Genomic DNA, 27382 nt, shown 5'->3' with positions numbered 1-27382 from the left:
GTACTTAATCCCTTGCTCCATCCTGTTTGGATATTTCATACATTGTAGGGCTTAAATTTCAACAGCTAAATTGAACAATCAACAATTTATAGATTGATAGGTTATTTCAGAGCTGCCAGACTTGTTTTCAAGGCAAACCGTATGGAACACACCACTCCTCTGCTGAAAGAGCTTCACTGGCTTCCAGTAAAAGAGCGTATTACCTACAAACTACTCACATTCGCTTATAAAAGTAGACATGAAACAACACCACTGTACATACAAAATCTCCTAAAATCTCACACATTTTCTGATGGTATGTTCCTACGATCACATGCTGATGGCAGTCTGCTTGAATGTAAAAGAACTCACACATCATATGGGAATAATGCCTTCTGCAATTCTGTGCCAGCTCTCTGGAACAAATTACCTGTAAAACTTCGTACTTCACATAGTCTGGCCACTTTCAAATCTAATCTGAAAACCTATTTGTTTCCAAACTAAGTTTTTGTATTTTTAATTAAGTTGTACATTTTACTGTAGTCTAAGATGTAGTGTAAGTTGTACTTTTAAGATCATTGTAAAGCGCTTTGTTCATACTTATGCTAAGGCGCTATATAAATTCCGTTTATTGTATATTGTATTGTATTCACCCTAAATTAGTTCACAAATCTTGTAATGTTCGTGGTTCTTTACAATGATCGGCTCTGTAAGTTTCTTTAAATTTAAAAATTGCTTTCTGAGGTACCGGTATAGAATGTTTGGTCATCTTTTGGTTGAGATCATTTCCTGTGATTTCCTGCTTGGTGCATTACTGAATACAGTTTGCACGATTTCAATCACTTCACCTGGAAAATGAGACCCATCATACTCAACAACATGAACAAAATTTGTATCAATCATACAAATCTCAGGATCAACTTGAAATGTCACTGTGGCTGATAGCTAGTCTCAGGATTTCCAGTATCTATAATAGGCTAGATTTGGGGGGGGGGGGGAACTAAAATGTTGGTTGCACATCATTTTGACCAGGTATTAGTAATGGGATATATATACTAGAGCATTTTTTTAGAGAGACTGTACAAGTTTAAGTCTTCGAGCTGGGTCAGTCCATGTCAAATCAACCAATTTTCTGAAAAGTTCCCAGGTGACCCTCTCAGATTTTGATGAAATTCCATCAGAGTAATCTTTTGTGGCCACAATGAACCCATACAAAAATTTGGCCTCATAGGCCATGTCGTTTTTAAGAAATGGCCTAGAGCCCCCCTTTTTGGCACTCGCGAGTGTCATTGGTGATTTTTACCAACTTTGGAAGCTCATAACTTCCTATTCTGAACAGATATAAAGCTGCAATGTTGCATTCTAGCTAACCTTATGTCATATTTTTCAGAATCTGGCTCTAAATTTCAGATATCTGCTTTCCTTTACAAGTTATGAGCACCCAAAGTTGGTCATTTATTCAACCGGAAGTGTGATTTTGTCATTTTGGGAGTCCCCTGGTGCCAAAAATATGTGTTCATATGACTCAAATGTCAAGAACTTAAACATTACATCTGTTTGGAATAATATGAAAGTTAAAAGAAATACATAGAGGCAATTTTATTTTTTTTGAGTCATGTCCACTTTTGCTTGGAATTGCCCATAGGCCTATATATATATATGCTCTCAGAATATATATACTTTTATTGGGTTCTAATTCTAATGTAAACTTTTGAAGTTATAGTACCAAACCTGTAAAAGCATGTGATTTGTTTGAAAAATACACATGCAACGCAACTGGTGCCCAACATAAAAACCATGACCATAATGGTCTGCTTTTATAAAAAATGGCATGCTCATGAGTAGTCTCGCGGCCAGACTGTATGTGGCTATCACGAACATACAGTCTGGGAAACTGAAGGATCTACGTGATTGTGATTGGACAGTCGATTCTGAGTGTCAAGTCACGCAATTGATATAACATCGTTCGCAATTGGTCAGGATACCATGACGTAATTTAACCCCGGAAGCCGTTCGTCAGCTGGCTGCAGTGTATTACGGGGATTTCCCGGGAACTGTTTACGGTTATGTTTACGAGGATTTTATGTAAACAAACAAGGTGTTAAACATAATTAAAATGCTGTGTGGCGATCCGAGTGACACTTTATGGATACAATGTGAGGAGAGCGTGGCCTAGTGGTTAAGGCATAGGACTGTGAACCCAAGGGTCAAGGGTTCGAATCCCAGGTCCGGCTCTTTGTGTCCTTGAGCAAGACACTTCACTCTACTTGCTTAGTGCTTCGGAGGGCACTTTAAGCTGTCGGTCCTGTGTACATGCATATTTTCTCACATTAATGTAGTGTGCACGTTAAAGAACGTCACAGGCTATTCGAAAAGAGCAGGGGATCATCCCGGTCATGTTGACTGTACTTCAAAATACACTCATCTACTCTAGGTTCCAGAGTAAAAATAAGTACAGCTTGCTTAACTTGTCTGTACGCAGTGCGATAATACTCATACATATGAGGGAGGCACTTATAAGGAAGAAGAAGAAGAAGAATTTGTATGGATTTACCGTGACCGGCGCGGCAGACAGCTGAAGCACGATCGCGACAGAGACAGGGCAGTTTTGTGCTGATCTAAGAAAGCTTAAAAGTGACGTGAGTATATTTATATTTAATTAAATAATTAGGTGGCTGGCATTTTCTTCGGAAGGGGGTGGGTCTCAAATATACTTGGGGGGGTCATACAATTTTTAGACCAAAAATAGGGGGTTATAATTTTTTAACACCCAAAATAGGGGTTTGTAGAATTATTAAGGGCTGGCGACTAAAATTTTCACGCGCTGCGTGCGCATTCTTAACTTCACAATCAAAATGTGCATACAATCTATAGCTATATAATGCAAATTTTTTATGCACTTCACGCGTCTTCATCGCTCTTAGCCTTTGGCGCACTCCGCTTTAGTTCCGGCAATGAATGATTTGTCTTGAGTGCGTGTAGGTGGAAGGGGGTGGGGGTGGGGTTGGTCATAAAAATTTTTGACCCAAGATAAGGGGGTTGTTAAAAAGTTTTGGCCACGATAGGGGGGTCATAAAAAATTGACTCTGGTCACTGACATATTTGGGACCCCCTTCTGAAGAAAATGCCAGCCCCTTATACTAGGTGCTTTACATGAATTGAATCCTACAGTCTGAGGGCCGATGACACACATTCGATGGGTGTAAGGTGCTTGCATGGAAGGTCATTAGTTCAAATCATCCCCCACTGACCTCCAGACCGGCGCTCCAGAAGACATGCAAATGCATTTGCATGTCTTCTGGAGCATGTCTGGAGGATGATTTGAACTGATGACCTTCCGTCTAATAATTAGGGCTGTGCAATAATTATGAGCCGGGGGGAGGGTAAATTTCCGAACGGTTCGCCAAAAATTGCTTGCCTCAACCTGCCAAAATTATTTGCCCCCCCCCCTTGCGCATGGCCGCATACCAAATTTTGGGGATCCTAAGATACAAGATACATGTTGCGAGCGCAGCAAGCAGGAATATTTGCGTATTTAAGCATTTCCGTACTGTTTTCCTAAGCCTTTTTAGAGCGTTTTATTTAAAAGGCGCCACATGAATGTGTGCCAAAAATTCCTAGCACCCCCAATTTTACCCTCCAGGGCTCATAATTATTGCACAGCCCCTTATATGTACCGCAGGGTGGTGAATTGGGGGGAGTTTTTTTGGTAGGCCAAAGGGAGGTTTGATTTTAAAATAGGTGACGAAAAAATAAAACCCTGTTCTATGGGGCTGACCTACTGAGATTTTTCCAAAATTGGGAAACAATTTAAGTTTACAAATGAATGCCACTGAGTAAACCAAATGTTGGGAGGTAATTTTTAAAGTTTGACTAGCTATAAAAATGTACCTACAGTCCACCTGATCTGCAACCAGTATGTGACCAGTCACAGTGTATCATTTTCAATTTACCAAAAAATTGTTTGATTTTAAACAATAAAAATATTTTATTCTTTTTCCTTTAAAATTTACAGGTTGAGGTGGTAAGCCGAGTGGTTGACCAAGCCTGGGAAACTTACAGAAGCCACCTGGGAGTCAGCAATATGAGGTTCCACATTCTGCGTTATTAGTCCGATGTACACTGGTGTGGCAACAAGCACTCCACAAACAACTTTTAATTTAACACATTCCAATTTAGAAACTAAATTTATGCAGTGAACTGTGGCAACAAATGAATAAGGATTGATATTATGAAGCTTTGTTAGACTGGATAGACAGAAGCTGAGAATCATGTTTATTCAGTGATTCTCAAATCTCCAATGAGTGCACCACTGTGAACTCTTTAAATTACACCATAGTACCACTTTCAGTGCACCTTAATAGCATGTAATTGGTACAAAATTCACAGCGAAATCATCTGGCCATTCTTACATCTGTTCACAGCTCAACTTATTGTCAGAAAAAATGCAAGTATTTTCATACCCTATGAAATACTTCCACTAACTCATTGTGTGGCAATAGATGGCCTTGAGGTCTACATGAAATGTGTAATTTCCACCTCTTGATAGGAAATTTAGTTTCATCTCTTTTAAAAAGGGTCAAGGTTCACTTGTTTCATTTAGACTTTAAATGTGTTTCTGGTAACATAGGTCCTGGAATTAACTCTCAGTTGGTCAGCCAAATATTTTATAGTGAATTGTGATCACATGTACATGCTGTTGAGGTCTGTCAGGAACTAGTAAGGACATTGATGAGAGATGAATGACTATAATCTGACTAATAAATGACCATGGTATATAAAAAGTACATTTTATTCAACCTCTTTTCATGGTATCTGAAGATTTACTTTTCATACACTATTGAAATAATTATATTTGATAACACAAGCACTGGTAATACTGTTGGTAATTACAGATGGCATTTAATAACAATCATGACTTTGTATTTCATGACTTTGTATGTGTAACAATGGAAAGAAAGAATAATAATTACAAGCATAATTATTTTAGTTTGTTTGAATTTGCTTCAGTGTTAATACCTGGGAACTACTCAGAATAAATGTGTTGTCATCATCGAGCAACAATCTGCAGGAAAGGGTACTCTTTTCATGCATCATCGTGGTCTGCAATTTAATATACAATCCTACAAACCTATGGGACAAAAATATTTTTGCAGGCAAAAATAAAAATCATGAAAGATCATGGGTTTTATTTTTGCCTGCAAAAATGTTTTTTGTCCCGTAGGCTGTAAATGTTTGAAACTGTGAATACAAGAAACTGCAAGTTGAAGGGGTTGGAATAAGCGATAGCCCGATAGCCATGGCTACCAAATTTTCCATTGGGCTATTGGGTTTTATCTCCATGTGGCCCGTCGGGCTATTTAAAAACATTTAATTAATTTATTTAGTTATTTATTTTTTTTGTTTTTTTGTGTCCCTGGACCCTAGAGCTAAGGCCTTAAAAATTTGTTTGATTGGCGTAACCCGAGCGACCCTAAACTTAAACACCCTAAAAAAATAATAATAAAAAAACCTTTTTTTTAAAGTTCCAAGGCCTTTATCATACGCAATTTACAGCTTAAAAAGCGGGTGCAAAAACGAAGAAAAAAAAAAGGGAAAAAATGCTGACCGACCTACCCTAATTTTTCAAATGTCAATCAAACAATTTTTAGGCCTAAATGCTAGGATCATTCATGGTTGATATTTAAAAAGAATAAGAAAAAATAATAGGCCCTAGTGTTTTTAATATGCAAATAGTTATATATAATGTGTTCATGTCATACTCTATTAATGATTTCAAAATGGATACAAATGCATTTTGAAATCATTAATAGAGTATCTCATGAACACACCAAATTATAGCTTTGCAAAAACACTGGGGCCTTATTTTTCTTATCTTTTGTTTTAAATGTCAATGAAGACTGATCCTAGCATTTAGCTCTAGTACAGGGACACTCCAAAACCAAAACAATAAAAAAAAAACTTAAATACAGAACTGTACTCTCTGAAATTATTGTTCCTAGTTTGGTTCCTGAACCAAACCGTTGATTTTCAAAATTAAAAAGTAAGTGACAGATGCTTTACCACGTAACAACATACACCTTTTTAATTTTTTTGTAGCAAAATTAATTACGGTACTCAAAAATTAAATTTTCTGACTGCAGTTCTTTCAGAGGCCCTGTATTAAATCAAATTCCTGTGTCATAATCTTTGAGTGTTATACATGTGTACCCGGTACATTGTTGATGTAATTTTTCGAGTAATACTGGAGCCCTTTTAGTTTTGTTCTCCATGAACACAATCATTTTGTGTTCTGTGTTTCTGCACAATTCATTTTCATACAGGCCAAACAAGTGTTTTTGTCTGATTTTTCTCAATTGCTGAATGCTGTAACTTTACATCTAATTGCTATTTGAGAAGTATGTGACAAATCAGTAGGCTACATAATCCACTGAATAATCAGCAATAATAGTTCTGTTCTGTCTGTTGATTCAAAAATCAGTTGTTCAAGGTGGCCATCACAAGGTCCAATTTCCAAATCATCATGCATGCTCCTGTAAGACAATAATAACAATTAAACATAATATATTAAATGGGTCTGATAAATGTCTGCATGGAGATTTATTCACCAATAAAGTGAGTGCTGAGACGTCTCATTACGTATCATTGAATCAGTGACATTATGGGGATTTAGTATTTTTTCTTTCAAATCAAAAACAAGTAAAAAGAGCCATTTTAATGTGCTGCCATAGATTATGTTTTTCACATTTTCAAGCTTTTCTGTGATTGTTTAGCGTAATGTAGCCTCTTCCAGTTGTTTAGTTGCTTGTCTTATCTAGGCTTATTTATATTCCACCATTCTTAATTTCACCATTATACTCTATGGTGTTTTGCTGTTGGCATGATTCTAAAGGAAAAAATGAGTTGACATTAAGAATGTTTTTACTTACAAAGTAACAGGTCACTGTCTGTCAGAAACCCAAGATCGTGTTGCATCAAGCCATCTCCATTACTGTTGTTCATCAGATGTCATCTTGGTCAACTGCAAACCAAATACACAAATTAATGATTTAATAAATAGCAGTTTTTTTCTCACAAATGATGTTTTCATCATAAAATGAGTAAAAAACTTTTTAGGGGGTATATCCCCATTTACCAATTCCTCATGTTTGCTAAAAAATTGTGCCCTGAGCTGGCGCTCTAATTGGATATGGTATATTAACCGGCACTCAACTTGAGCTAGCTAAACCTGATTTATCTCTAGGCCTCAACCGATATGGCAGAACTGTCTACCGATTGGATATCGATGTAAATAATACCGGCCAATATCTGATCCGATATCAGTTTAAAAAAAAATTTAATTCAATTTTTAAAAAAATTTTCCCAAAGTTTCCAGCGACTTTGAAGAACCACTGGACCTATTCTGAGGTGCTAAGATCAGAAACAATTACAATTTTCCATGCATTTATAATAATTATGTAGGCCTAATAGATGAAGAGCTAAGAGGTAAACATTTGTTGATAGTTTGCATATTGGATAACAAACTGTAATGTTTTCGTAATTTTTTCCAAATTTTTTTCTTCAAATTAACTATGCTAGCACCTCAGAATAGGTCCACAGGTTCTTCAAAGTTGCAGAAAACTTTGCAAAAAAAAATAATTAAAATTTTTTTTGGACTGATATCCGATCCACGTCACGGTACAATATCCGATTTAATGATACTGAGATAAAATTGTTACTAATTTTGAGTTAGATTCAGAATGCCAAAATCGGGGACTTCACAAGTGAAAAAAAAATTCCCACCATACTCCCATGGGACCAGGATTTGTACCATTCGAGAATCGAGACAGTAACGTTTGCTTACTACTTACTTGAGAACTCTAGCTTCAAATTTGCACACAATAGTTTTACATGTACAGCTTTGTACGCTTCGATGCTATCATGCTCGAGTCCATTTGCTGTATATCATTATTTCAGTGATCTGACATGTAATATTTCTGCTGATTTTGATGCAAGTTAAAATTTGATTGAGTCAACTGTGTATTTTAAGGAAATGCTGCCTATTTTTAACAGTCTAATATTTAGTTGAAGTGCAAACTGCAATTTTAGCAACATTTTTGATACGATCTCCAGCAGTGATCGGCTGTATTTACTTACAGCTTCCCTAGCCATTGATTTCTAAGTACTAGATTTTGATAGCTCAGGACTCGTCTTTAAATAGTGTGAAGCTATCTGTGACAAATTCGAAGCTAGACTTCTCGTACAAGCGTTCATGTGTATTGTGTAATTACACACACAATCAAACGTTTATAAATTAACACTGTCACCTCGCACCACATCCCGAACCCCGAAGAATCCCTAAGTATAATATGTTGTAGTAAACCTTTGATGAGCCCGTACGTACCGTGATGTTGCAAAGTCAGAGCTAACAATGTGTTATGTACGGCACAAAGTTAATTTGTAAATTTCCACTGACTCCACATCAGCAGATCACCTCTGCAGACAACAATCAGACAAGTGTGTTCCAACAAATGACTGAGTAAATTTTGTGATGTACACTCTCGTCAAAGGTTTACTCATGTACTCCAAACGCCATGCCATCAGACAGAATCAGTATGTAGAGTATCATGCATGCATGCAATAGCTAGTATTATAATATATTTATAATATTCCAGTGTAATAGTATGTGTGCCATGTACAAATGTGAAATGATGTAAACATTGTAATGTACAGATGTATCATGCAGGAATTTTAGACGGGACTATCATGACTGGTGGACCTAGCCTGCGGCTGCGCCTGTCGAGCTGTACCAATAAAATCAACAGAAATCAGTTCGTTAAGTACTTACTTTCTCGTCTTGAGATTTTCTTTCGTGCTCAAAATTACCAAATAGATGTTGAAAATTCGTTCAATTTTCAATCAAATCTGCTCGCGTTGACAGTGTGTTGACAGATCGTGCTACGGCGAACGAAATCAATCAGCTGTTCAAAGGTCAAATCAAATTGATCAGGTCAACAGTCACTTCCGTTTCCCCGAAATATGGGGAACCAATCAGAAGAGTCGTTATATGTGCTCTTTTGCAGACTGTTTGTTAGGAGGATCGACGAGTGTCAGACCGACGCAAACTGGCTGTGTAGGAGACTAGCTCATGAGTTCCAATTTTTTTTATTGAATGTACAAAAGGCAGACCAATGAATTGTCGCTAATAATCTGCCACATCTAGGTCCTCCATGTGCTAGGGTTATAGTCTTGTGCTCATGCAAATAATTTTATAATTTTAAGGTGGATAGATCTAGTCATTTTTAGTCTACTTCATAGCCCCTTTTGGAAATTCATACTCCCATATCAGCTCATCTCACAATGATACAAGTAGTCACTGGGGATGTGTTGGGTTTTATGGAAGGGCATAGCTGGGTGGATTTTTTATCAAAAAGGGATACCGGTAGCAATGCAGTCTAAGACTAAGACATTTTAAAATTACTCTAAGTAGGGCTGCCAACTCTCACACATTCCACATGAGTGTCAGGCATTGAGCAACATGATAATTGCATAATAGAACTAACAACTAAAAGCCATAATGTGTGATTTGCTCCACAGCAACGCCCTCAATTTTTTTTGAATTTCTACTTTTTGCACCATTGTAATGGCCACTGGTATACATAAATGCCCTGTTAAAGACTAAGCTTGAAGTGCTACAGCAATTGCAGGAAAACAACATTTATATTAAAACCGGAGATCTCCGGTTGTATTCTGACCTCACTGATCGAGTGCTGGATAAACATATCGCGTGCATGTTTACTACTGAATCACTGAATCACTGACGTACCGTATACACTGTATGCATATCGCTATTCATTTTACGTCTTGTTTGTACATCACATCAGCTGCGTGAAGCTCTGCCATTAATCATGATAGTAAATATAATCGGCGAGATTATACACATACATGGTTGATGATTTTTGTTTATTTAATTTTTTTTTTTTAATCAGATTTTTTAAATTTAAATCGGATTTATTTGATTTAAATCAATTTTTTTGATTCTTTTAATTCCCAAGAACTGCCTGCTATAATACCCCATGATAAATTCAAAAGCAACCAGTGGAATGTAGGCATATGCGCAATCCTATCAGGTATTCACAAACATTCAAAACATGTTTTTACATGTGAAAATTTTATAGAAAAAATTTGGCAAAAATCATGGGAAAAAACCTATTGAATTCTGCGCCTTGAAGATGAATTTATAGCAATAGATAAAATGTCATCATACAATGTAGATGTATTGAATTGTATCCAAAAGTTGTAGAAGTATTAATTAGAAATGAAGTAAAATAGTCAATTTAAGAATGAAATTGACTTAGTGTATCAAATTCAAAAATGGCAAAAAAATTAAAAAGTTGATTTAAATCAATGATTTTAAAAAAAAATCATGTGATTTAAATTGCGATTTAAATCAAACAAGCGTGATTTAAATCAAATAAAACACATAAAGCGCTATCCGTCTTGACGTATAATCTGTGTGCATATCGCTATTCGTCTTACATCTTGTTTGTTCGTCCTAGCTGTCTAAAACTAATAATAATAATAATGGAGCGTATTTATTACGCGCAAAAATCATCAACGCCAAAAACTACGCCAATATTCATGACAATAATACGTTCAGTGAGCTGATACACGCATTGTAGGCGCTGGAATGAAATAGTTTTACCTCATTTGTTCGGCTCGAAATCAAAAGGGTACAATGTGATCAGTAGCTATCAGTGAAAACTAACATTTAAATAGGAATCTATTCTTTATGCAAATCACATATTATTGCTATTACCGTATTCATTCCATTAACCGTCCATGGCACTTTAAACAAAGTCATTTTGGGCGGGCACTTATTTTTTATATTGTTTACATAATTACATATGTAAATAAAAATTCCTTTAAAAAAGGAATGGGGCGCCCAATGGGAGCTATGATATGATGTGCTGAAATCCGGGAGGGGGGAGCTCTTCACCTGGATCATAGGCTCTGCGACATATAGCGCCATCTCTTCAAAAGCGTTTTGAAAAGACATAAAGGCATTTTTATTAATTTCTTATTTCAAGCGTTAATTCCCGCTGTATATAGAACTACTTTAGGCCTACTTGCATTCAATGCATATTAGTAAACAATAATAAAATCAAAATCACAACCAAGCAAGTTGTGTTTTTATTTCTAAGCTGGTCATATTTTTAAGCAAAACAGTTGTGAAGTAAATCTAGCAAGACCGAAATTAGAAGCTTTTTACAAAGTCATGCCAAATATAAGGGGCCCCGCCGTAGCGGGCACCCAAAAATGGCCCAGAATATGGACTTTGTGTGTAGAGGCCCTGTGTTTGATACACGAGTAGTTGCATGCATGGATTCTGCGTATAAATGATAGAGGATCATGTGTAGTAAAGTCGCTGGGTGGGCGTTTATAGGGGCATGGGCGGTTAATGAAACGAATACGGTACTTAAAATTCCAAATCAATGAAAACTGCATTTAAGTTCTAACTAGAACAAAAGTATAGTGGTGATACAAGTGGGTCATGTTGATAGCCTGTTACCTCAAGATACTATAAGCCAAATTTTTAGCATCCTGACAATTTCGGTTTGTGAGATAAAAAATTCTTGCAATTTTGGACCAAAAAACCTCATGAAACAATTAACACATTCACAGTGACTGGGAAATTGTGCAAAACATTATCCCAAACATTGACATCACATTATTAATATTGTGGCTTAGATCTTTGATAAAAAGCACTCATGCCATTTTTTTCATTCTTTAGGCCCTACTCTTATACTGTGAGTCGAAGCGCCATTAAGATCCCATGAAAATAGCAAGTTCACACGAGATCATTTTCAACAAATCTGAATGTCTTTATCATGTTTATTTTGAACATTTTATATTTCCTAATTATACTTGGTTGTTTTTTTCAATACAAAACATGTCGATTTTTGATCACCCTGTATATATATATATCAATTGGCCAATAAGATGACTACTGGGTACATAAAATTTTATATGGTTTGAAAGCCTATAGTTTTGTCTATGACATTATTTTAAATACCGGTAATACTAGGCCTACTTGTCTGTAAATTTTTACATGAGGTACCGGTAACATAAAAAATAAAAATGTCTATTTTTAGTTTTTCACCCTATTTAAATGTTTTCTTACCCACCCTGTATATTACCATGAAAACTACATATTAGCTTTTAAAAAATGTATGATTTTGCTATTGTGCTGTTTATGGATGGTTTTAAAGTTACAGTAACATAATGTAGAAATTGGTGAAATTGCTACATTTTTCTGGATGTTACAGGATACGCTAGGCTAGGGGGTCCCACTATAAGACACATGACCTGCTTTTTAATTTAAAGCCATATTGTAACATTTCCATAGAACTTATTTCGAACCACGTAACTAAAAAGTGTTTTTTTTGAAAAATAAATAAAAATAAAAGGACCTGTTTTTTTTACCAACTTTGAGAGATTTGCACTAAAAATGTTTAAAAAATGCTCAATTTCCAAAAAAAAAAAAAATGATAAAAAGCATTATTTTTGATCAAAATTTCAAACATTTTGGGTGAAGTAGATCAAAATTAGGAGAGTACATGGAGGCAATAAGGCCCAATTAATATACCGTGTCTCGTCTCAAGTTGAGAGTGCCATAGGTGCGACTGCGTTTACGCAGTTATGTCGCCAGCGAGTGAACAAAATGCTTGACACTATCTACGCATGCATATCATGCCCTGAATCCCCCTGATGGATTTGGTTAGTGGACGCGATTCAAAACTGCCACTGTGAAATACACACATGGCATACTGCCAACTTGCAACGAGACACAGAACTAGTGTCTCGTCTCAAGTTGAGAGTAGCGCCATGTTGGATTTCGCACATGCTAACTAATGCCGCATGGGCATATACAAACATGTAGATTTTGACTGTACGCATGTTCGTGTATACACATGCGGCGATTTTGACCGTATGCTGGTGACACAACCACAACACAGCCACAGTCAAGCTAGCTCAATCGATGGCGTTCAACTATGGTGCGAGAGGTTGCTGGTTCGAACCCTAGTGGTGGCTAGTACGCTCTCATGGAAAAATTGAGTTAGCTTGAAATTCCCCTGGACTCGTTGTCACCCGTACGAAACTCGGGGAACTGATCCTGGTTGCGATGGTCATTTGTGGAATGTCTAGGGTGTGCGCTTTTGAAGCTGCAAAGTCCCTGTGTTGTTGTTAAATGGTTTATGGAATGATGTGGGCCGTAGTGGTCAGCGACAACCTGTATAGAGGCTTGTGGATCAACGTCTAGGCCAGGGGTCCGCAAATAGCGGCACGCGCGCCACTTGTGGCGCGCCGTGGCTTCCCGAGTGGCGCGCGGCGCCGTTCTGATTTAAAAAAAATTATTTAAAAAATAAATAAATAAATAAATTCAAATGTTCTCCTTGTAAAGACAGGCAATAGTACAAAATATTGCACCAGAGTCATTCCATGCCAACTCAACATGAAAGTTAACCCATACTCATGGATTTTTTTCTTATTTTGTGTACTGGTAGTCTACTATTGAGAAATGAAAAACCTGAAAATTTGAGGTCGTAACTCCCTTTCGTTTCCGCGTTACATCAATTTGAAATTTAGGGGGGGGCCACGCGAAAATAACGCGTCGCGAGGTCTACTTTGATTTTCAAGGTGGCGTAATTTCAAAAGTATATATCCCACACCCCTGAAAATTTGTATTCTGGGCTAACTTTTGTGTAGAATCCACATATGCAACTTAGAAGTTAATAGGATATACCATATTGAAGATATGATGGTCTAAATATAGCCGAAAATCAAAGCTGGGCCCACTTCAGGCACCGCGATGGCTTCGCAGCCATTGAGTGGCGCTTTGCAGTTTTCTTTTATTTCATGTGGCGCTTCAACAAATCTATTTGAGGAAGCCTGGTCTAGGCACTGTGCATGCCATAGCGCACTACAAATCACTGCACTTTTTTTTTAAAATGCACTGATGGCACTCTCATCAGCTCTCAACTTGAGACAACACACAACTTATATTGGTGCCGATGCATCTCGTCTCAAGCTGAGGATATCATGTACATTTCGCAGTGGCAGGTTCAAATCACACACGCTGTCGATGCATCCGTGTAAATGCACTGCTGGCATTCTCAACTTGAGACGAGATACAGTAGGCCTATTTATTTTATAGTCGTAAACATATGAAATAAAAATGCCAAACAACAAGACAGACAAGGCCAAAATATAAAATGGACAGGAAAATAAATATGATAAAAACTGAATATGTTGTCAATTTGTCAAATACTCAAATATTGATATATTGAAGCTTAAAATTCTGATAACCTGAGTGAAATTTTCAGAGGATTAAAACCATGATGGCCCCTAGCCAGGCCTACCTAGGCCTATGAAAAATCCAACATGAAAGACAAAAGCAAAGGAATAGCAAACCAACAGAGACAAAAACAAACAAATTAACAACAAATAAAATATTCAAACAATTAAAATCAAATTTTATTAATTAATTAGACATTCTGCAAACTTGTTAAAAAATTTTATGTTTTTGTAAAATATTGCTAAAAATTGAGTTAATTTGGACCAACTTTTTCACAAAATTAAAAAAAAACACGTACGAAAACCCACACAAAAAGTGACAAACAAACATGACAAAAACAAACAAATAAACAACAAAATAAACATCCAGACAATAAAAACAACCCCCTATTCTTTCATTCAGACTCTCTAGAAAAGAATAACATAAATAATCTTCATGTAAAATATTCCTAAAATTGCTAAGAAAGTGGTTTATTCAGACCAATTATTTCGCAAAATTTTTGTATTTCATGAAAACCCGTACGGTACGCATGCCCCGCCTAGTAAAAAAAACCCAAAAAACAAAAAAACAAAACACGAACAGACGTCAAGACAAAAACAAACAAATAAACATCAAAATAAACACCCAAACAACAAAAACAAACCCCTATACTTTCATTCAGACACTCTACAAAAGTGTTACATAAATTTCCTTGATGTAAAATATTTTGAAAATTGTTAAAAAAGAGGTTTATTCAGAGCAATAAATTTGCAAAATATTTTATTTCATGAGACCCTGTATTTCACAAACGCCTTGCGCCGCCGCCACGGGGCCTGTCAACGCCGCTATGTGCGCCACGAAAAAAAACAAAAAAAAACACGAACAGACATAAAACACAAAAACAAACAAAAAAACAACAAAATAAACAGCCAAAAAAAAAAAAACCCTTATTCTTTCATTCAGACACTCTAGAAAAGGATTATATAAATTTCCTTGATATAAAATATTTCTAAGATTGTTAAAAAAGAGGTTTATTCAGACCAATTATTTCACGAAATTAGTAATTTCATGAAAAACGCGTATGCCGGGCAATGCTGCATACATCATTACATGTATGTGCTGCAAAAAAAACCAAAAAAAAAAAAAAAACACGAACAGACGTAAAGACAAAAACAAACAAATAAACAACAAAATAAACACCAAAACAACAAAAACAAACCCCTATACTTTCATTCAGACACTCTACAAAAGAGTTACATAAATTTCCTTGATGTAAAATATTTTGAAAATTGTTAAAAAAGAGGTTTATTCAGACCAATTATTTCGCGAAATATTTTATTTCATGTAAAACGCGCACACCGGTCAATGCCAATGCGCCGCGAAAAAAAAAAAATCACGAACAGACGTAAAGACAAAAACAAACAAATAAACAACAAAATAAACACCAAAACAACAAAAACAACCCCTTATCCTTTCATTCATACTGTCTACTAACCACTACATAACTTACCTTCATGTAGAACATTGCTAAGATTGCTAAAAAAGAGGTTTATTGAGACGACTTTTATGTCATTATTTTGAGTAAGCTTAAACGTTAGGTTTCTACTCACGTTAATTTCTGCATGGATTTATTTCTTGATGTTGATATCAGAGTCTCCAGGTGTTCCTTTGTAAACTTGATGTTACCTAGATCCAAAATACTGAGATTCCTGAGATGAGGTAAAATGCTAATAATGGCTGAGAAACACTTGCTGTCATTAATTACACGATTAATGGAGAGATCCAGTGTTGTGAGTTGAGGTAATTCACCAGCTGTAGTAATTAATGCAGCCATCTCATCCTCCTCGCCTTTCATGTCCACCAAGTCTATCCGTTCCAATGCTTGACATTTACGTAGACATTTCACGCTGTCTACGTTTGGTAATGGGTTGAATGATATATTAAGCTTACGTAATGAAACAAGAAATGTAAAGCCTGTGAATATCGTATTCATGTCTGAGCATGTAGCACCGAACATGTAACTCATATTGAATTCTTGTAATTGCGTGCATTGAGTCAGGACGTTTGCCAATGTTGATGGTAATGGGTTGCCTGATATATCAAGCTTACGTAATGAAACAAGAAATGCAAAGCCTGTGAATATCGTATTCATGTCTGAGGATGTAGCACCGAACATGCGACTCATATTGAATTCTTGTAATTGCGTGCATTGAGTGAGGCTATTTGCTAATACTGATGAGTCTCCTGGTTCAAACTCATTCCAGCTGATGACAAGTTTGTGTACATTTATCATCTTTGGGATTGATTTGATGACACGCGTTACATCGGAGGCATTACTACAGACATCCCGGTCAGTCAAGCGTGATGCATCCAGTTCTGAGATTACTGCGAGGGTGCGGGGATTGATTGAATCATTTACTATTTGTTGTAACAAATACTTCCAATTATTCGCGAGGCCAAAATAACCTTCTTGGCAGTTCAGTCTTAGGTTTGGACAGAACCCAAGACTGTTAATTATAGGAGTGAAATCTATTTCATTTGATGAGGGTAGGCTTTCGGTCATTTCCAAACATGTAATGTATGCCGCTAGCCTTGCCGCACGGTCGTGATCATCACACATGGCAGACCAATGCATATCGCTAATTTCCCTGCCTACCGTGCCTTTATTTGCCGTGACATATCTGTCACACTGCCTTTTCAAATCACTGATATCACGTTTCTCCATGGCTTTCACAGTGTCAGCAAAAACTTGCCTCATCGCTCCTTTCTCGATCTCGTCCATTTTCTCTTTTACATGGGGAATTGGGTGAAGATGTATTTGTTTTACATCCTCTCCACAATGGCTCATGTAGTAAGAAAGCGACGAAACAAGTTTTTGCACAAGTCCTGTGAACAGGACTTGGCCATTTGAAAAGACAGTTTTCAAACTGTCACGCATTTCATCGCCTATTTGCCCCTCGTAATTGCACTCTAAAATTAGTTCAATGAATTGTTGAACTAGTCGGGATTCATCGTATTTGAGAACTGGATGCATCACCTTGTCTTGGGAATCTGACATGTCTGAATCTGAATCTGAATCTAAATCTAGGCCTGGGTCTACCTCTTTTTCCTCGTAGTACTCTTGGCATTTTGGCTCTTCGCTGTTTTTAAATATGTCTACCAATTTTTCCACAACTAATTTTGCAGCATGTTTGTTGCTTGTTGCAAATTTCAGGACCATACCAAGATTCAACGCATGTTGGACTGACTCTATCTCATCAAGATATGCAGGTAGTTTATCCTCATTATGTTTCGCAAGATAAACTCCTGCACAGAATTCTTGGCCTGATTTGTGGAAAAATTGTAGATCTGAACCTTTTTTGCACAGAATACCCATACCACAAGCTTGAACCAGGAGTTTTTCACCAGCTTTTGGGTTATCGCACGCATTCTTGATTTCAGCTTCAGAAAACACTATCTTTGTATCGTAGGGGGTAAGACTTTCTGCTGCTAGTTTCCCAAGGTGTTCAATGATTTTTCCCTGTAAAAGATACAAACAGAGAAAAAGACATCATTACTAATACGATAATAATCATATACATTTTTTTATAGACTTCAGCATCATATATCAAGTATCAGGCATTTAAGCACTAAGACCAGGCATTAGGCCTTGGCCAACTTAGACCCAGCTCTGAAGAGGGCAAGGTGTCATGCTAGGCCTAGCCTAAACCTAAGTATAGGCCATTTTGGCTTTCCCAAGAGCGCTCATGTACAGCTGCCGTATCGCTCGTGTAAACAAGCCAGTGCTTTGAGTTAACTCACGCAATTTAATACAACATGCACTGACGTCACTCTCTCAAGGAAGGCAAATGGACTAGGCCTAGGCAAGCGTAGATATTAGAATTAAAACCAGTGAACCAAGACTCAACCGCCATCTTGATACATGCATGCGGCAAAAATTGAGGGTACTTGTGTTTTGTCAAAATTAATCGGTGCTTGGGCGTGATACTAGACACTCTCATGTCGCGATGCATCCAAGGAGCGAAGCAATGCATTATATACTATAGAAAAATTATCAAATTCGTGGACGAATTTGATAATTTTTTATGGTGCAATTATTACGCAGAATTTTTTTCGCTCATTTCTGCGCACCGTCAGCAATGAGCAAAATTTCCACCAATAGACCGTGGCCGTGCTATTGTACGTGGCGCTATAATAGGAAGTCATGGTTCTCTGATTTTAATGCTGTGGTCTAGAGAACGGTACACTACACTGTAGTTTGAGCAGCATATAAATGAAAAAATAAATAAATCAGTTTTGGTTACTGCGAGCGTAAGTGTAAATTCACATTTGAGTGCGCGCCAATCACACATAATGCAATGCGCAACTAAAGTTTGTTCGGCTTATAATAATGTGGTGAAAATGATTCAGTTTTTGTTACTGCGCGTGTCAATAAAGTCCCAACTCACACTCGCGTAAATTCACATTTTAAGTGGCACCAGTCACACATTACGTGATGCGCAACTTGCGTAAGTGCTGAGCCTATGCCCATTACTGCGTGCACACCATTCTATTCAATCCATAATTGGTGAAACAAAAAATTACCCATTCATACATACACGCTATGTAACAGCGCGCGTGATTGGTCGAGAGCCGGGCATAAATAGCGTTTATGCCCGGTATCCCGGATGTGCGATCACCAGGTACGGAAAATGAAGGAAAATCGTGTTTTTTAATAATGTTACTTGTAATTTTTTGTTATTATTTTGATGAAATAGGAATCACAAAATGTTCTGGTATGTATGAACGGGGTTCATTCATATATTTTCATGTCTATTCGGTTGTTTATGCCCTCGGGCCGCAAGCGGCCCCTCGGGCATAAACAACCATTTAGTCATGAAAATATATGAATGAACCCCTAATTAAGTTTGTTTCGCTTTTTTCGCCAATTATAAGCGAAACAAACTTTAGTGTAAGTACTGCGCACAAATGCGTACATTTTTTTTTGTTTCACCAATTATAACCGGAACAAACTATAGACATAAATTTTTCCGAGGGACGGGCCCTAGTCACGACTAAACAAATACTACCTGCATTTGATGCTTCCCCGATATTAAGCAACGGAAGTTACATCACAAAACGCTGTGCTCTGTACGATTGCTTGGTCACATGTCATGTTATGTGTTGGTATGAAAAGGCAAAGGGCTAGGGCTAGGCTACTTGTAGGTTAGCAAAGGAGTCCAAGCAAGGGAGCCTAGCCCTAGGTCTACTCAATTGCATGCGCTCAGTCATCAGCAATACTCAACAGGGAATAGAAAATTATTGAAATGAAATCAATAATAATTTAGAAACATGCCGGCCTAGCCCTAGCCTAGCACGAGTCATCATCATCATGTCATAGTCATACTTTACAAAAAAGTGACTGAGAGCACATGAGTATGACGAGTAGTGCTATGCTAGCCCTAGTTTAGGTCTAAGTTAGTTTTTATATATATTTTTAGAGAATGCAATTGAGCAGGATTAGGCCTACTTCAAAATGTTTGACTTTGAAGTTAGATAATCTTTATTTTCTAGCTACCCTACCTGCATGCCTGATTTGGATTTTTTACCCTACCTGTACACCAAAACACATTACAAGTCTAGTTCTAATTTAGTCTACCAGACTGTAAAAGAAGTATAACTACTGAAGACTGAACAAACGTCGTTACCATAATTAAATTTGTAGGCCTATGGTGCTAGGCCGGTTGAAATTTAGCTGCAGCCTTGGCTCAGCAGCGGCAACGGCTTGTTGTTGTCATGTCATCATCGCGAATTTTCGTGAAAACATGAAAATGCAAAAATTAAAACGCAGCGCACACTGAGCGCAGCAGACGATTTAAGAATGAGGGCGCAGTAACAATTTTTTTGACGGCAGTTTCAGACAGTTTGACGGTGTCATCTCTTCGCAGGGGTATTGGACGTGACTGCTATGGCAATGTTTGCTTGATTTGGAACAAATCACATTATTAAATGTTTTGTTGAATATTGGGTTAGTGTTATTTGTTTCCCTTAACATTTATTTATTTGTTTATTTGGATCATTATAAATATTATTATTATTATTATTATTAGTAGTAGTAGTAGTAGTAGTAGTAGTAGTAGTAGTAGTAGTAGTAGTAGTAGTAGTAGTAGTAGTTAGTAGTAGTAGTATAGTATTATTATTATTTATTTATTTATTTATTTATTTATTTATTTTTTGGATTATTATTATTATTATTATTATTATTATTATTATTATTAAAATTATTATTATTATTATTATTATTATTATTATTTAAGATTATTATTATTTAAGATTATTATTATTGTTGCTATTGCTGTTGTTTACCCACGAAACAATTGCATCGCCTTCAAAGACTCCAGAATGCAGCTGCCAGACTTGTTTCGCGTACTAAGCGGTGCCAGCACATCACCCCAGTTCTTCTTAAACTACACTGGCTGCCAGTTTGTAAACGTGTTCAGTACAAGGTCTTACTTCTGACTTTTCAGTGTCTCCACGATCTTGCCCCATCATACTTGAAGGAACTGATCAATCGGTACGAGCCCGCGCGTGCTCTTCGCTCAGCATCTCAAAACCTTCTGAAGCAACCATCTCGAATGCCGCGGACTCTCACTTATGGCACAAGAGCTTTTGCCGCGTACGCTCCTGCATTGTGGAATGAGCTTCCTACGAGTATCAGGCATCAGAATACCATTGGACAATTTAAATCTGTTCTAAAAACATATTTGTTTGAGCAATATTTTATGTAATTGTTTCTTGCTCTGCATGAAGATCGCGTGTTATGCAGCTTTTGGATTGTGTCTCAATTGTTTCTGTTCAAGTTATCAGTATTGCTTTGTTTGTATTATGCTTCTGTTCCCTTGTTCATGGGGTCTGCTCCTTGCCATTGGTTTGTTGTCCCTTGTTTCTACTCAGAAACAATTTTTTGGCTTGTCGCGGGCACCCGTGCGGGGGACCAGTTAAGGTTTGGTGCATTGTATTTGATTAATGTTTTTACGTTTTGCTTTTTTCTGATGCATGCATCGCCCACTGGTTTTTGTTTTTGCTCGTCCCCGGATGAGTTTTTGCATGGGTCAGGAAAACGTGAACGTTTCCACGCATAATTTTTTCCAGTAGTGTATTTTAATTGTTATTACAATAAGATATATGCTTGCCTTATATGTATGTTTTTGAATGCAAATGTATAGTTTTAGAAATATTTTTATGGTATAACTTTTTAAGCAATATTCTGATGTTTTTACTGCCTTGGTTATGTGTAGCATGTTGTACGATTTTATCTATTGTAGTTTATTACTTTTGTATTATATTGTTATAGAATTTATTTGTAATTTGAATTTTGCTGTTGTTTTAAAAACCTCTGTTTTATAGCGCCTAGAGGCCGCTTTTGCATGCATTAGTGCGCTTTCAATAAATGTCTTTTATTATTATTATTATTATTGTTTGTAGATGTTGGTATAATTGTATTTATTATTATTATTATTATTATTATTATCAGTGTTGTTGTTGTTGTTGTTGTTGTTTTGGTTGTTGTCATTATTATATAATGACAATGTGATAGCTATAAGCCTAACCTGGAAATAGCTCATAACAAGCGAAATTTTTCAGGATAGGTCCAGAAATATGTGCAGAATAACATACTAAAAGTCCCCGAAGATTCCCTTTGTGCTCTCTCGAAAATCCAAGATGGTGTCCAATGTCCATGGCCACCATTCTCCAGTTTTATCATAACTTTGCAACCAGACAGTTGATACAAGCATGGAAATAGTAGTATCTACTATTTCCATGGTACAATGAATCCAATACAATATTATCTATGGGAGTGTTCATAAATACTTTGGTGGGGGAATATTGGGGGATCAAAAAATGTTGGGTCCTAAAAGGGGATCCAAAAACTTCAGTCCTTAATAGGGGGATCAAAAATTTGAGGGTAAAATTCTGTGGGTAAAATGTACGAGAAGAAGGCATGTACATTCCAAAATTTTTGCGCGGTCCGCGCGCATGAATGTTAAGTATTCGATTTTGTAATCTCAAGCTACAAATCAACAAAATGTGCGCACTTTACAATTTGGGTGTAACACTAATACTATGACTCCAATGAGTAATAACTCCAAACGGTAATTTTCAGATAATGAGTTAATGCCCATAGGGGTAGATCCCGGGGATAACCCCCCCCCCAATATTTTGATAGGGGGATGGTCCATACAATCATCCCCCAATGCTGACGCCTGTATGGGTTTCTAACCAAAATTAACCCCATATTTGATCATTTTAAAATAAAAAGTGCCCATTTGTTTGCGCTTCGCGCAAATTAATTCCATTTAGGCCCTAGTACTATATTTCACCAGTTTAGCTTCATTCAATATGGCAATTTTTTGCGCGCTTTGCGCACATTTTGTGCCATAAACTTATTTTGTAGGCAAAAAAGTGCTGGATTCACTGGACTTTTCTCCAACCCCAATGTCAAAAAGAAATCTATGCCACTGTTAATGATGTATATTTTGGTTTCTTTTTAGGACATGAAGGGGGGGGGGTCCAAAAAGATGTAGACCATAAAAAGGAGATAAAAAAATCCACCCTTTTTAGGGGGATCAAATTTTTTGACGTCCGAGGTTCCAACTTTTCCAACCCCCCCCCACCAAAGTATTTATGAACACCGCCATTATCAAATTATACTTTCTTATTTTTTCAACCATAAATCCCATTTGGTCCAATATTATTATACTTGGTCCAATACCACTTGATCCAATCCCATATGGTCCAATAGGAACTTAGTCCAATACTAGGCCTACTTGGTCAATTCTGTTTAGTCCGATCTCATTTGGTCCAATTCCCTTTTGCCCCATTTGGTCCAATTCCCATTTCGTCCAACTCCCATTGGTCCAATTCCCATTTCGTCCAATTCCATTTATCATCATCATCATCATCATGTATGTTTAAGGGAACAAACCAAAAGATCGAATATACAGAATCTTTTAGAGGAACCTGTCATGCTGTTTGATTTTAAAATACATTTCAATGTCACTTGGGCGATGAACACCGTAGTCGAGTTACTACTTCACTCATTTCCGTGACTCTGTTGAGGTCTCGGGATCGAACCCCAGTTGTGCTATTATTAATAGCTGGTATAGGCCTAAGGTTCCTACTTCGATTCCTTCTCTTCCAGCTTCTTCCCAAAACTGGATAATTGGTTAATAACTTCAGTTGTATGCAAATGACGGTGAAGCCAATATACTGTGTTGCCCGATGACTTAGTACAACGAGAAAACTGGGAAATTTTGTTGTTGCTTGTTTGTTTTTTACCTAGGTTGATCCCACGGCCGTTTTTAACGTCTACTTTTATCGAAAACAACGAAAACTGAGGGGGTAAACTATTAGTCTCGTATATACGTTTGTGGCGTGTCAGACGCCTACACAGCGAATGCCCACCGTTACTGATGAGTACGTTGAAGATATGGACACGTAATACATAATTATTACGCTTTAAGCTTACTGAAAGTTAAGTTTTTAAGCTTACTGAAAGTTAAGTTTGTAAGCTTACTGAAAGTTAAGTTTTTAAGCTTACTGAAAGTTAAGTTTTTAGCTTCCTTAAAATCCCATTAGATCATGGTTATATAATAGTTAAAGTGTCCAATACCTTCAATTTAACAATGATTTTGTCTCTAAGCTAAAGCAATTAATGTAAGTTTAATTGAATCTATTCCAAAGTGAAAGTCCGATTCTTGAAGACCCGGTCAGTGGCCCGAATGTAGACGGGTGGAAAAATTCGGTCTTTTTTCACCAAAACATAAACTGTGACTGTACAGAACCCGTATATTACTACGGAACCCGTAAATTACTACGGAACCCGTAAATTGCTACGGAACATTAAATTGCTACGGAACCCGTAAATTGCTACGGAACCCGTAAATTGCTACGGAACCCGTAAATTGCTACGGAACCCGTAAATTGCTACGGAACCCGTAAATTGCTACGGAACGCGTAAATTGCTACGGAACCCGTAAATTGCTACGGAACCCGTAAATTGCTACGTAACCCGTAAATTGCTACGGAACCCGTAAATTGCTACGGAACGCGTAAATTGCTACGGAACCCAAAACTCTAGGGAAACCGTGAATAGCTATAATTTTATGCTACCGGGTTCCAGAAATTGCATACGGAACGCGTAAATTGCTACGGAACGCGTAAATTGCTACGGAACCCGTAAATTGCTACGGAACCCGTAAATTGCTACGGAACCCGTAAATTGCTACAGAACGCGTAAATTGCTACGGAACCCGTAAATTGCTACAGAACGCGTAAATTGCTACGGAACCCGTAAATTGCTGCGGAACCCGTAAATTGCTACGGAACCCGTAAATTGCTACGGAACCCGTGAATTACTACGGAACCCGTAAATTGCTACGGAACCCGTAAATTGCTACGGAACACGCAGTAAATTGCTACGGAACCCGTAAATTGCTACGGAACGCGTAAATTGCTACGGACTCCGTAAATTGCTACGGAACCCGTAAATTGCTACGGAACCCGTGAATTGCTACGGAGCGCGTAAATTGCTACGGAACGCGTAAATTGCTACGGAACGCGTAAATTGCTACGGAACGCGTAAATTGCTACGGAACCCGTAAATTGCTACGGAACCCGTAAATTGCTACGGAACCTGTAAATTGCTACGAACGCGTAAATTGCTACGGGCGTGTAAATTGCTACGGAACCCGTAAATTGCTACGGAACCCGTAAATTGCTACGGAACCCAGAATTGCTACGGAACCCGTAAATTGCTACGGAACCCGGTACATAAAATTATAATAATTAGGCCAAATAAAAAAATAAACATGTTTCACGTCCCTCCCGCTTCCTTTTTCGAGGTTTTCTCAAATAAATTTTTATTTCTTGAAATTCAATATAACTTTTCAAAAAAATATGTCTAGGAAGTTGGGATGCTTTCTATAGCCTTGTTAAGATACAAGAAACATTTTAGGAAGGTTTTGTGATCATTAGAGGGGGTGTAACTCTCAGAACAACAAATAAAAAAGGGCCTCCTCCTTTTTCCAGGCATTATTGTATGTACCGATTGTAGGCTAAAACAGCTCCAAGTATGGGTATTTACACCAATTTTGCGATAAAAATAGAAAATAAAAAGCCCCTCTTCCTCCTTTTTTTCGAAAACCCGGACGTGAAACATGTTTTATTTTTTACTTAGCCTTATGTAATGTAGAATTTTATCGGAAATTTTGGCCCGTAGAGCATTTAGTTACGTAGCTGGTTGAAACAAGCTAAAACTCATCGCGTAGCGTTACATTTGTAAATCGGACCAAATTGGTTCTTCGGAAGAGTGCGACGATGATATCAGAACATACCGATACACTATTTCGGCATCGTAAAGAACTACGGAAGGACAAAATATAAAAATGGAGAATTTATCGAGATTGGTAAAAACAAGCGAAAAGTCATAGCGTATCGTTACGTATCTCACACGAACCAAATTAATGCTTCGTAAGGGTTTGACAACAAAATTGCAACTCACAATGATTTCAGTCGGCGCACACACACTACATGTTATACTTTTGGGTTTCTATGTAGAGTTTACATGTACATGTACTGTAGTACAGTAGTATAGTGCGTGTATTATCAGTACATGTCATATCATTTCTGCAAAGTATATGGACTGTGACACTGTTATGCTCGCACAAATTATTATCATTAGCATCTGTTTTACTTGTAAATAAAGCGAGTATGATTATTAACTGTTTTTATGTTCCAATATTCTGACTAAAATACGCTATACCGTACGGTATGATTCGCATTTTGTGCAGTGAATTTAGCGATGGTGTACGGACAGAAGTTGTCTATTATCAAGCATCTAAGGAGTGTGAACGGTAACTCTTGGATAGCATTTTTATCTAAAGCTTCTGGTTTACTTGAAAAAATTAATAAAATATAATTGGGAGTGTTTTTGTGGGTCTATTCTAGTGATCAAAATGGGCTATTTTCAACTTCGAAAGGACATTTCGTCGCCATTATCGGCGACCGATTACATTCGGTAACTATGTAGGGTTGGGCGGTATGGGAATTTTGAGTCAACAGTACCGCTATACTTTTGTGTGCTAATTGGTATCGGTAGTTTTAAATTATAACTCTTTGTATCGCCCAACACCACTTAAACCAAATAAGACTCCTTAAGTCAAAACTGAGGGCGCTCTAGATAAAAGTAGACATCACGCATAGGCGGCGAACGGCCGTGTATCCGTAAGGGACAAAGGTTTGAATCCATGGAAAATCTTAGGTCCAGAGTTCAGACCTATACAAAATGCATTAGGAGTAAAAATCATGCTGGCCCATATAGTTTTAAAAAATTGCAAAAAAATATAAAGAAGCAAAGTCAGTGATGCTATATACATGTAAGGGGCTGTGCATTAATATGAGCCCTGGGGAGGGTACAATTTTGGGGGTAGGGGGGGGGGCGCAAGAAATTTTTGGCCAGCTGAAGGGGGGGCTAGCAATTTGTGGCCAGCCGAGAGGAGGGCAAGCGATTTTTGGCACATCATTGGTGGGGCGCATTTCAAATAAAACGCTCTAAAAAGGCTAAGGAAAACAGTGCGGAATGCTTCAATATGCAAATTTTCCTGCTTGCTGCGCTCGCAACATTATCTAGACCATTTAAGGTTTGCAAATTGGGATCCCAACAATTTGGGAGAGAGAGAGGGGGGGCAATCGATTTTGGCAGGCCGAGAGGGGGGGACGATTTTTGGCGGGCCGTTCGGAAATGTTGCCCCCGGGGGCTCATAACTATTGCACAGTCCCTAAGCTGCATGATGCAGTCATGTCTACAGTAGAATTCACTACGACCTTTGCAGGACTTAAACCCCATTAAAAGCTATTAAACCAAGATAACGCTCATTGAAAACAGCTCAACTGATTAAATCAGATCTTCTCTGGTTGTGCACATGTGTCTGTTTTATCTGTGCGGTATCGCAATGAGCTGGTATTATAGTTTCAGTTGGGTAACCGATTATTTAGGAAACGCAAGGTAACAATAGTATGTGGGCCTTTGTTCACGAAATGAGACAA

The 27382-nt window shown here is 37.4% G+C and overlaps 1 protein-coding gene and 2 long non-coding RNA genes across 3 annotated transcripts in view; 1 reads left to right on the top strand and 2 right to left on the bottom strand.

Annotated features, from left to right (window-relative positions):
• The first annotated feature begins 1984 nt into the window (after positions 1–1984).
• LOC140144157 (uncharacterized) lies at positions 1985–4997 on the top strand. Its single transcript, XR_011857845.1, has 3 exons — positions 1985–2135; positions 2514–2618; positions 3995–4997. It is a non-coding gene; the product is annotated as an uncharacterized lncRNA (long non-coding RNA).
• Positions 4998–6011: 1014 nt separating this feature from the next.
• On the bottom strand, positions 6012–8951 carry LOC140144156 (uncharacterized). The gene is made up of 3 exons (XR_011857844.1): positions 8807–8951; positions 6909–7000; positions 6012–6512 (listed from the first exon to the last, which is right to left on the bottom strand). It is a non-coding gene; the product is annotated as an uncharacterized lncRNA (long non-coding RNA).
• A 6747-nt stretch (positions 8952–15698) lies between these two features.
• LOC140144149 (uncharacterized) overlaps positions 15699–27382 on the bottom strand; it is a 371331-nt gene continuing 359647 nt past the window's right edge. The window contains exon 12 of the mRNA XM_072165981.1: positions 15699–17816. Within this exon, the coding sequence (XP_072022082.1) occupies positions 15903–17816 (1914 nt within the window). The 3' untranslated portion in view covers positions 15699–15902. The remainder of the gene's footprint in view (positions 17817–27382) is intronic.

Source organism: Amphiura filiformis, unplaced genomic scaffold (genome assembly GCF_039555335.1).
Source record: "Amphiura filiformis unplaced genomic scaffold, Afil_fr2py scaffold_42, whole genome shotgun sequence".
NCBI classification, from domain to species: domain Eukaryota; kingdom Metazoa; phylum Echinodermata; class Ophiuroidea; order Amphilepidida; family Amphiuridae; genus Amphiura; species Amphiura filiformis.
The sequence above is the reverse complement of the archived record's forward strand: the minus strand, read 5'-3'. Positions and strand labels throughout refer to the sequence as shown.